This window comes from Mastomys coucha, unplaced genomic scaffold (assembly GCF_008632895.1).
Source record: "Mastomys coucha isolate ucsf_1 unplaced genomic scaffold, UCSF_Mcou_1 pScaffold5, whole genome shotgun sequence".
Taxonomy (NCBI): Eukaryota; Metazoa; Chordata; class Mammalia; order Rodentia; family Muridae; genus Mastomys; species Mastomys coucha.
The window spans coordinates 98536352-98546143 of NW_022196911.1; the positions used below are offsets into that span (position 1 = coordinate 98536352).

At 57.7% G+C, this 9792-nt stretch overlaps 2 protein-coding genes across 5 annotated transcripts in view; one reads left to right on the forward strand and one right to left on the reverse strand.

Annotated features, from left to right (window-relative positions):
• Nucleotides 1-699: 699 nt before the first annotated feature.
• Grn (granulin precursor) lies at nucleotides 700-6969 on the forward strand. Of its 2 annotated transcripts, none has more exons than XM_031352099.1 (13): nucleotides 700-870; nucleotides 3097-3238; nucleotides 3354-3479; nucleotides 3605-3689; nucleotides 4093-4202; nucleotides 4302-4437; nucleotides 4556-4665; nucleotides 4864-4987; nucleotides 5217-5314; nucleotides 5406-5651; nucleotides 5850-6083; nucleotides 6165-6389; nucleotides 6497-6969. In XM_031352099.1, exons 1-13 carry the CDS (start codon nucleotides 839-841, stop codon nucleotides 6632-6634), a joined length of 1806 nt encoding a protein of 601 aa, XP_031207959.1. In that variant the 5' UTR covers nucleotides 700-838; the 3' UTR covers nucleotides 6635-6969. The 2 variants fall into 2 exon arrangements, with proteins under 2 accessions (XP_031207959.1, XP_031207960.1); XM_031352100.1 differs by lacking the exon at nucleotides 700-870 and adding an exon at nucleotides 887-1021.
• Nucleotides 6970-7058: 89 nt separating this feature from the next.
• The window catches only part of Fam171a2 (family with sequence similarity 171 member A2), a 12061-nt gene continuing 9327 nt past the window's right edge, over nucleotides 7059-9792 (reverse strand). For 2 of the 3 annotated variants that reach the window (XM_031352096.1, XM_031352098.1), the window contains exons 7-8: nucleotides 9562-9688; nucleotides 7059-9010 (exon numbers count right to left, since the gene is read on the reverse strand). In XM_031352096.1, the coding sequence (XP_031207956.1) occupies nucleotides 7564-9010; nucleotides 9562-9688 (1574 nt within the window). In that variant the 3' untranslated portion in view covers nucleotides 7059-7563. The remainder of the gene's footprint in view (nucleotides 9011-9561; nucleotides 9689-9792) is intronic. The other variant, XM_031352097.1, reaches the window with a different exon arrangement.

Below are 9792 nucleotides of genomic sequence, written 5' to 3' on the forward strand. Positions count from 1 at the left end.
GAAATCTGCCTGCCTCTGCCTCCCAAGTGCTGGGATTAAAGGCGTGCACCACCACGCCCGGCTTGAACTTGGCTTTCAAAGCTTTTGAGAGACTGTCTATAAGGAACAAGATATAAACGACACAAGGAAACGATTCCGGACACTGAGGTTCCCATCTAGTTTCAAGTTCCTCTGCCCCACCTAATCGGCCTCTTAAAATTCTTCCAGATTCAATTTAATGCAGCGCTATGAGCCTCCTCCCTACACTCATTCAATAGTTCCTTGGACTTGCCCTTGGAACCTTTAATAGATTTAGTCTAAGCCACTCTCCCCATTCAAACCTGAGGACTATTTATCTTCACCCTCACAACCCTCTTTCAACTTGTTTCGAGTCCTGGCTGTCAGGCGTAAATAAAGACAGAGAATGTACAAAAGTCCCGACCCAGAAGCAGACATTCTCCATTCAACGACCTTGAACGCGTGCCCCCAGGGCAGCTCTCTTAACTGTTAGTGGCCTTAGGCACGCGGTGTCTCATCTCTAGAACGCCCAGCCCGGCGCCACCAGAACCCGGGGGCAAAAAAGCAACTGAACGAGCAAGTGCTGCCCCTGGGGGAGGCGGGCTATGTTGTCATATGATTCTCTAATCACATGATCCCTAGAAATGGGGTGTGGGGAGAGAGAGGAAAGGGAGGAGGAATGTGAACTGGGTAGAAAAAGAAACACAGCATTCCAGGAGAGTCCCGCCTCTATGTAGACAAATAGCCAATGGAAGCCCTGGATCCCCGAGCAATGGCTAATGGAAATTGAGGTGGGCGGGCCATCGCGCGGCCAAGCCCTAGTCCGGGAGCTGACCGCCAGATGCCTCCCCGGGAGCGCGGACCCCAACGCAGGTAGGAGGATCCTTTGCGACATCTCCCCGGCTGCTGTCCAGAGGCCTGACCAGGCTGCTGTGCAATTGAGGGTCTTCTGGAGTCTCGGCTCAGAGACAAGAGAAGACCTGCCCCTTGAAACTCCCGTAGGGGTTTCTGATGCACTAACGAGGTTGTTTTTTCTTTTCTTTTTTTGGAGGGGTGGGAGCTGTTGTTGTAGAGACCTCCCCCCCCCCTCCAGAAGAGGCTTCTCTTGCCCAGCATGCCGGAAAGCTTCAGGCCATTCTCCAGGACAGGAATCACCGCACTCTTGAGCCAGCTCCTCTCTGTCTGTACCTCCCACCTCTGTCTCGGGCTCTTTCTCTTTCTGATGCTGCAAGTGATCTCTGCGGCAGCGTGCAGTGGGTGGGGGAATCTCCCGCCCTCTGTCCCCAGAGCTCAGGGCGGGTGGGAGCAGGACCTGGGCGTGATGGCTGCATCCTTGGATTGTGTCAGCTTTATTTCCTCTCTTGGGGGCGAGAGAGCTAACTTCCGCCTCTCCCCGCCACTTTTCTCTGCTCCTTCTCATCTGGATTGGCTCACCTTTTAGGAAATTCATCACTCCTCGACACTCGGAGTTGGGGGGTGCCACCTAGTGGAAGATGTCGGAGCTAGGGCTTTGAAAGGCTCCTGTTCTCCCTAGCTGTGTAGTGTAGGGCTCACCACTCCCTAGCCCTATTGAGAGGACCTGGGTCTGCCTTACCCCTTCTTGGTTAGCAGATGGCCTCTGGAATGTTCTTTGAATTAGGTGAAAGGGCACTTGAAAAGACCTAGAGAAGGAAAGAGAGAGAAAAAGACGACAGAGCCTTCTATATAGCCCAGGCTGGCCTGGGATTCACCTTGTAGCCCAAGTTGGTCTGGCACTTGCAACCCTTCTACCTCAGCCTCCCAAATGCTGGGATCAGAAGCATGCCTGCCATGTCTGGGTGGCATTTCATGTCTTTCATAGCCACCAGTGTCCAGGCAGAGATTGAAGAATTGAGTCACAGGGAACAGTGTCTGAGACCCTCTCACCTCCAGGACTAAAACCCAGTGCAGATTCTACGAAGTCCCTGCACCCACCCCATTTCTATCCTGCTTGGGTCACCTGCCATGAAAATGCTCTGTCCTGCCCCCTCTTGTTTGGACCTCTGGCCTCTGGGATTCAGGGTTCTTCCCTGGCAATGTTCAGGGACACCAGCTGGCATATGAACCCAGCCCAAGATCCCGTCTTTTTTTTCCCTGAACTTGATCTTTTGTCAGGGGATTTGAAAAGTGAAAGTAATTTTATAATTACTGCTTTGCATAGCTGTTGCAGAGAAGAGAAATACACGAAGGAGAGGGAGAAAGGCTCCCTAGAGAGTCTTTGAATCTTGCTGGGTTTGCTGCCCTTGGCGGAGTAGCTTCATTCCGGGTTGCTGGGTAGGCCAGCTGAGCCAGGAAAAGGCTGATTAGGGAAGTGAGAGAGGTTTGGTTCCTCCTGCTGAGGCAGGGGTCTTCCCACAGGCAGCTGAATTTCGATTTCTGAGGTGGTCTATCTGAGGAGTCCAAAAGGGCCCTGGTGATGTCAGGAAGGGCTCATCATGAAGTTAGCTTTGAGGCTGACCCAGCCTCTGTGTCCCCTTCCCTTGGGTGGGGTGGGGACAGATGTGGGTAGACAGTGGCTGGCCTGTAGGGAAGCCAGCCCAGACCTCACTGGTCACTACACTTCTGTTTTTACAACTTTCTCCACTGCTCAGTTTCCCATATGGTCATGTGACTGGTGATTGGTTCTCCCCTTCCACACCCCCTGCAAGGCTTTTGAAAGCTACAGGTGGTAGTTCAATGCCTGGCCGGGAGTGGGCCTGGCCATCCTCTTGTGTCTGCTGAAGTCTCCTCTGCCTCCCAGTTAGCCCACAGTCCCGTAGATCAAAGCCATGAAAGTCACATGCCTTCCTGACTGGTATACCCCACCCCCACTCACCCAGAGTCTCAGGGGTTAGGCGGTACGTGAGGACAGGAATCGACACTTTCGTTCATGCCCGGGTTCATGATTACGGTGTGTGCAAGCTGACACATGTGCTCCGCACACTGGTAGGGCGACAGCTCAAAAGGCACATCTGCTTGCTTTCCTGTTCACTTGTCGAGAAGACTCTAGGGCTTGGCCGGAGTACAGGAGAGTGCGTGGCCTCAGAGTAGAAGGTGGCACAGAGTTTAAGATGGCTGCCAAACTTTGCTTGGCTTTTGCAGGCAGACCATGTGGGGCCTGATGAGCTGGCTGGCCTTAGCGGCGGGGCTAGTGGCTGGAACACGGTGTCCAGATGGTCAGTTCTGCCCTGTTGCCTGCTGCCTTGACCAGGGAGGAGCCTACAGCTGCTGTAACCCTCTTCTGGTGAGTGTCTCATGCCCTAGTTGGCAGCCCGGGCTTTCTGAAGGACTGGCTACCTTGGATTGGTCAGAGGAAGACTGGCACAGATCCTTTGACTGATGTCATCTCTTCTTTCCAGGACACATGGCCTATAATAACGAGCCATCGTCTAGATGGCTCCTGCCAGATCCATGGCCACTGTCCTGCTGGCTACTCTTGTCTTCTCACTGTGTCCGGGACTTCCAGCTGCTGCCCCTTCTCTAAGGTGACGGCGCCATTGGCTTGGGGAATTGGGGGGGAGGTGCTTAAAATCTGCGTTTACCCATTTCCTTCACTCTTATAGTCCCAGGCAAATGTGTCTTGCTCACACAGGCTTCTCTGTGTCCATAGGGTGTATCTTGTGCTGACGGCCACCACTGCTGCCCCCAGGGCTTCCACTGTAGTGCAGATGGGAAATCCTGCTTCCAGCTATCAGGTGCTGTGGGGCACAGGGGAGGGGGGCAAGTAGGGAGGGATATCAGGTGGTACCTGAAGTGCTCAGGACCCCAACTGCCTGGGTGGTCCTGATTCCTGAACAGAGAGGCTGTTCTGAGAGAAGGTGACAGACAAGGATGCAGAACTCCAGGGAGAGTTCTGGAGAGTTCTTGAGAACATGGAGAGGCCTTGCTGGAGTGGTTTAACACACCAGCCCAGCTTCGCTGGATGCCTTAGTTGTCTTTCTGCAGTAGGGGCTAGCTGGTGGGATCCTGGGAGATTGCCTAAGCCCTGGGACCGGCCAGTATGCCTCCTGTAGCTGGACCTGCAGTTCCTCCCATGATGGTACTGGGAATGACCTTTACTGACTGGATTCATGGAATTTTGGATTCTTCTATTTGCAGATAACCCATTGGGTGCTGTCCAGTGTCCTGGGAGCCAGTTCGAATGTCCCGACTCCGCCACCTGCTGCATTATGGTTGATGGTTCGTGGGGATGCTGTCCCATGCCCCAGGTACAGGTGTGGGGAAATGATGGTGACTAGTGGGTAGAAGGGTAGAACTGGGAGCTGGGGCTGACACAGATGGATTTAGGACTATCTGCCTCCTCTCAGGCCTTTTGCTGTGAAGACAGAGTGCATTGCTGTCCCCACGGGGCCTCCTGTGACCTGGTTCACACGCGATGCATTTCACCCACGGGCAACCACACCCTACTGAAGAAGTTCCCCGCACAGAAGACCAACAGGGCGGGTGAGGAGGCTGGGAGACACCCAGCCAGCACGTGGGGGTGAAGCCACGTTTAACTCTTCGCTGGGAAAAAATTCCCCCCATTCTGGCAGCCCCTCCTCATGTCTCATTGCTCTTTCAGTGGCTTTGCCTTTTTCCGTGGTGTGCCCTGATGCTCGGACCCAGTGCCCTGATGATTCTACCTGCTGTGAGCTACCCACTGGGAAGTATGGCTGCTGTCCAATGCCCAACGTGAGTGAATGGCTGGATCCCCCTGGGCGGGGACATACCCTTACAAGGAGGCTCCAGGCACTGGGCTAATCCCTGAGAGCTTTAAGGCTCATGCTGCCCCCTAGTGGCGGTTTGGAGCAGTGTATGCTCTCAGCCTGGCTTGCTCCCTATGCTCACTGAAGACTGGAGTTTAAGAGACTTATACTTGTCCCAACCTAGGCCATCTGCTGTTCCGACCACCTGCACTGCTGCCCCCAGGACACTGTATGTGACCTGATCCAGAGTAAGTGCCTATCTAAGGACTACACCACGGATCTCCTGACCAAGCTGCCCGGATACCCAGGTACAGGGTCAGACTGGACCCCATTGCATCCGCTCAATAAAGAGGGGTTCTCTTCAGTTCTGGAATGGCTATTGGGTGGCTTTTGATGGCTGCATGGAGGGACCTGGCAGGTGTAGACCCTCTCTACTGGCCTTGCATGAGGTTCACTGTGGCTGGGGTAGCTGTGTGCTCCATTCTCCACACCTGGTCCCATTGCCTTTGATGATTCGGTCTTTACCCTTCCTCACAGTGAAGGAGGTGAAGTGCGACATGGAGGTAAGCTGCCCTGATGGATACACCTGCTGCCGCCTCAACACTGGGGCCTGGGGCTGCTGTCCATTTGCCAAGGTACTTGGAGCAGTGGGCACGGTGATGATCCAAGCAGAAGGGGCAGCCAGCTTGGCTCCAGTGCTTACTCGCTTCTCTCTGTCGACCTTAGGCCGTGTGTTGTGAGGACCATATTCACTGCTGCCCGGCAGGGTTTCAGTGTCACACAGAGAAAGGAACCTGTGAAATGGGTGTCCTCCAGGTACCTTGGATGAAGAAGGTCACAGCCCCCCTCAGCCTGCCAGACCCACAGATCTTGAAGAGTGATGTCCCCTGTGATGACTTCACTAGCTGTCCTACAGACAACACCTGCTGCAAACTCAGTTCTGGGGACTGGGGCTGCTGTCCCATCCCAGAGGTAACATTGGAAGGGGGGCAGCCCTGAGGGGTAGAGATAGCATCTTGGCCTGGGCAGGTGGGTGGAAAGAGTCCTGTGGCCTTATTCTCCTGCACGCTGCCTAGTCCAGGGTGGCACCCAATACTGTGACTTGTCCCCAGCGGAAGAGGTAGACTCCCACGGTCCTCTGTGGGAACATTCTTCTCTGCCCACCCCTAGGCTGTCTGCTGCTTAGACCACCAGCATTGCTGCCCTCAGGGCTTCACATGTCTGGCTCAGGGGTACTGTCAGAAGGGAGACAGAGTGGTGGCTGGTCTGGAGAAGATGCCCACCCGCCAGACAACCCCGTTCCAAATCGGAGATATCGGTTGTGACCAGCACACCAGCTGCCCAGTAGGGCAAACCTGCTGCCCAAGCCTGAAGGGAACTTGGGCCTGCTGCCAGCTGCCCCATGTGAGTCTCCACCCACCGCGCTGGGAGAAGGGAGCTGTATCCTTGGGACATGAGGGTGACACCGGTTCCCTTGCTCCACAGGCTGTGTGCTGTGAGGACCGGCAGCACTGCTGCCCGGCTGGGTACACCTGCAACGTGAAGGCGAGGACCTGTGAGAAGGATGTGGACTCGATCCAGCCTTCCGTGCACCTAACCTTCGGTCCTAAGGTTGGGAATGTGGCGTGTGGAGAAGGGCATTTCTGCCATGATAACCAGACCTGCTGTAAAAACAGTGCAGGAGACTGGGCCTGCTGTCCCTACCTAAAGGTCAGTCAGTGCCTGCATCCCCGACGCTGGGGCCGGGTGTGGTCATGGGCTGGCTGCGTTCTGCCGTGTCTGGTACTCACTCTCCCTTGACCCCCTTCTCCCCACAGGGTGTCTGCTGTAGAGATGGTCGTCACTGTTGCCCCGTTGGCTTCCACTGTTCAGCCAAGGGAACCAAGTGTTTGAGAAAGAAGATTCCTCGCTGGGACATGTTTTTGAGGGATCCAGCCCCAAGACCTCTACTGTAAGGAAGGGCTACAGACTAACGAACTCCACAGTCCTGGGAACCCTGTTCCGAGGGTACCCACCACTCAGGCCTCCCTAGCACCTCTTCCCCTAAGAGTCTCCCCCGGCCTACTCATCCTGAGTCACCCCATCACCATGGGAGGTGGGGCCTCAAACTAAGACCTTCTTTTATGGAAAGAAGGCTGTGGCAAAAAGCCCCGTATCAAACTGCCATTTCTTCCGGTTTCTGTGGACCTTGTGGCCAGGTGCTCTTCCGGATCCACAGGTGTTGTGTGAGCTTGCTTGTGTGTGTGTGTGCGTGTGCGCGTGTTGCTCCAATAAAGTTTGTACACTTTCTTAACAGTGACTGATTTGCTGCGCCAGGGCCTTCTGATGCCAGCATTCCCCATAGGAGAAAACACACACACACAAACACACACACACAGCTTTAACCCCACCAGCTTTGTATTTTTTTTTTTTTGTTGCTGTCCAGAGTGTTACCACATTATCCTCCAGTCCCCAGGACCGCCCCAGCCACCAGCCCTGTGACATCCAAGCAGCACCCCTCCCCTCCCAAGGGTCCACAGAGATTGCCCCTCCCTTGCCAGCCCTCACCCTAGCAGCCGAGGCTGTCTCGCCCCTCCTGCTCTCCCACAATAGATCTTTCTATGTACAGCCACGTTTATACAGGCACTGCTCCCCCACCCCAGCCCACCTCCCCGGTCCCACCCATGGGGGACCGGGTCCCTCCCACCTCCCTCTGCTTGGAGGCCGATCCAGGGTCCCTTCCCAAGACACTCCCCCAGCACATACCACAGATGAGCTCACATTACCACCCCTGAGCTCCTCTCCCGGCTAAGAGCGGGTACCCCTCCACCGCAAGCATCCCGGGCGCGCGTACTCTGGGAACCTGCACTGGTGGCAGGAGCGGTGGGCGACTCCCGGGGCCGCACTACTTGACGTTGAACACCATTAGCGGCCGCTCCTCCCGCCGCTGCCAAGGGCTCTTCTTGTCGCCAGCCTCGTCGCCCACCTCCGCCCCCAGCTCGTCCTCCGGGCTGGTGAGCGAATCGCGCCGCAGCTCACTGGCGCTGCTGCGGGAACTGTCCCCACGGCTGCGGCCCCGACCCCTGGGTACCGTGGCTGCCCGGCCTTCGGGTGCCACCACCTCGTCCAGCAGGGGCGTTAGCGAGTTGTCCTCGGGAGAGCAGAGGCCGGTGCGGCTCTCGCTGCTGCTGGGCTCTGTGTCTTCGCTGAGCGCCAGGCGCGGGGGCGCGGGCGGCGGCGGCGCGGGTGGCTGCGCGCGCTCCCGCTCCTCCCTCGGGGGCCGGCGGCGCGCGGGTCGAGCCTCGTGCACGTCGACACCCGAGTCCAGGCTGGCGTCGGTGCTGCGGCCGCCGCCGCCCGCCTGCAGGTCGATGTAGGAGTGGCGCACTTGCGAGTTGGAACGTCCGTCCAGGGATACGAACCAGGCGCGCGGGTGAGGCTTCACGCCCAGTTCCAGCAACTTCTTCTCGGTTAGAGCCTGCAGCTCGCCGTTCAGCTGCGCCATGGTGGACTCGTTGAACAGCACCGGGATGGTGACCGAGCCACTGACCGGTGCGGAGCGCCCGCCGCCCCACCCCTCGCCGCCACCGCCGTCGCCTCCCGCACCCGCGTGGCCCTGCATCAGCGGGCGCTGGGGATCGGGTTGCGGGAAGGGGCGCGCGGGGCCGGCGGCCGAGCCCTCCGGCGGGGTGGCCTCGTCGCCCACTCCCGTGGCGCCCGCCTCTCCGCCCAGGCGCACATAGTGTGCGGGGATCACCAGGGTGGGCATGACATTGCGGTACACGTTGTCCTTGAGGTGGTCGATGGAACCGCAGAAAATGAGCTGGCCGGGCTGGCTGAGGGACGGCGGCCGTGCCAGCTGGTCCACCGACTGCGACAACAGAAAGTCGGGGGTCTTGCTCTCGGCCGCCCCCTTGTGGCCCAGATAATGGTCGAAGGACGGCGGCGGCGAGGGAGGCTCGTGCAGGAAGGCCGCGGCCCCCGCTGGACCCCGCCGGTATTCGTCCAGGCTGGGCTCCAGCCCGCCAGGACCCTCGACGGAGCGGGCGCTCTTGAGCCCGGCACCCTCAACGCTGCGAGCACCGGGAGGCTCTGCGGCCGGTCGGCTGGCGGAGCGCGGTTTGGCACGGAAGAAGTCATCCCGGGAAGATGCTAAGTCTCGGGAGCTGGAGAAGGCCGAGTGTAGGGAGCCTGGGGGAGGGGCCTCGGGGTCTCCCGACGACGTAGGCTCCAGGGGTCCCCCGCAGATGAGATGGAGTTGAGACATCGATGTAGCCTGATCTCGTTTGTTGTCCGAGGGGCCGGAGAGCTGTAGCTTGCGGTGCTGTTGTCTTGGCTTCAAGCAGCGTCTTCTGCAGAGGAGGAAAAAGACACAGGCTCTCAGGAAGGCTTAAAGTAAAGGTTACCTCCGTAAACCCCCACAGCGGCCAACACAAGCGATGAAGACTGCAGAGGGGAGGAGATGGAGGATGCCTGGGAGGTTCAAGAGAAGTGGTGGGGGACCCAGGAGATGCCTGGAAGCTGTTTGTAGAAAGAGGGTCACTCATCCAGGAGCTGCACCCATTCAGCTTCATGGGGGTAAACTTGGCAACGCTTGGCAGGTACACCAGCTAGGAGTGCTTGCTCTGGTGGTGGGGTCCCCTGGGAGTGAGAGCTGGGCTGGTTGGAGCCCTGCTGTTGGAGTCTCTGCAGAGGTAGAACCTGCAGGTGCTGCCATCTGTCACCCATTTCTTGAAAGCCACCACCAGTCTCTGGAGTCTTAGCTCTTGCATTGCCATTCTTTCTCTGGGAGCACTTTGAGGATCTTCTAGAAGCATCTTAGGGACCCCCATGCAGAGCAGAAGTGCAGGCCTAGGGATCTGGTGAGAGAAGGTGGGGCAGGGCGGGCCCCAGGTGTACTCACCTGCAGTAGTAGATCAGTAGGCACAGCAGAATGAGCACCAGCAGGGCGAGCGCTGCCAGGATGGTCAGCAGGAAGATTGTGTGGTAGGTGCCGATGTCCTGAATGCCTGAGGTGATGGTAACCAGCCCTGTGCCAGGCAAGGCCTTAGGATGCCCTTCTTGCCTTTCACAAGGCCTAAACTCTCCCAGCCTTCCCTCTCCCCACTGCCCTTCCCACACTGCCCCTCCCCCA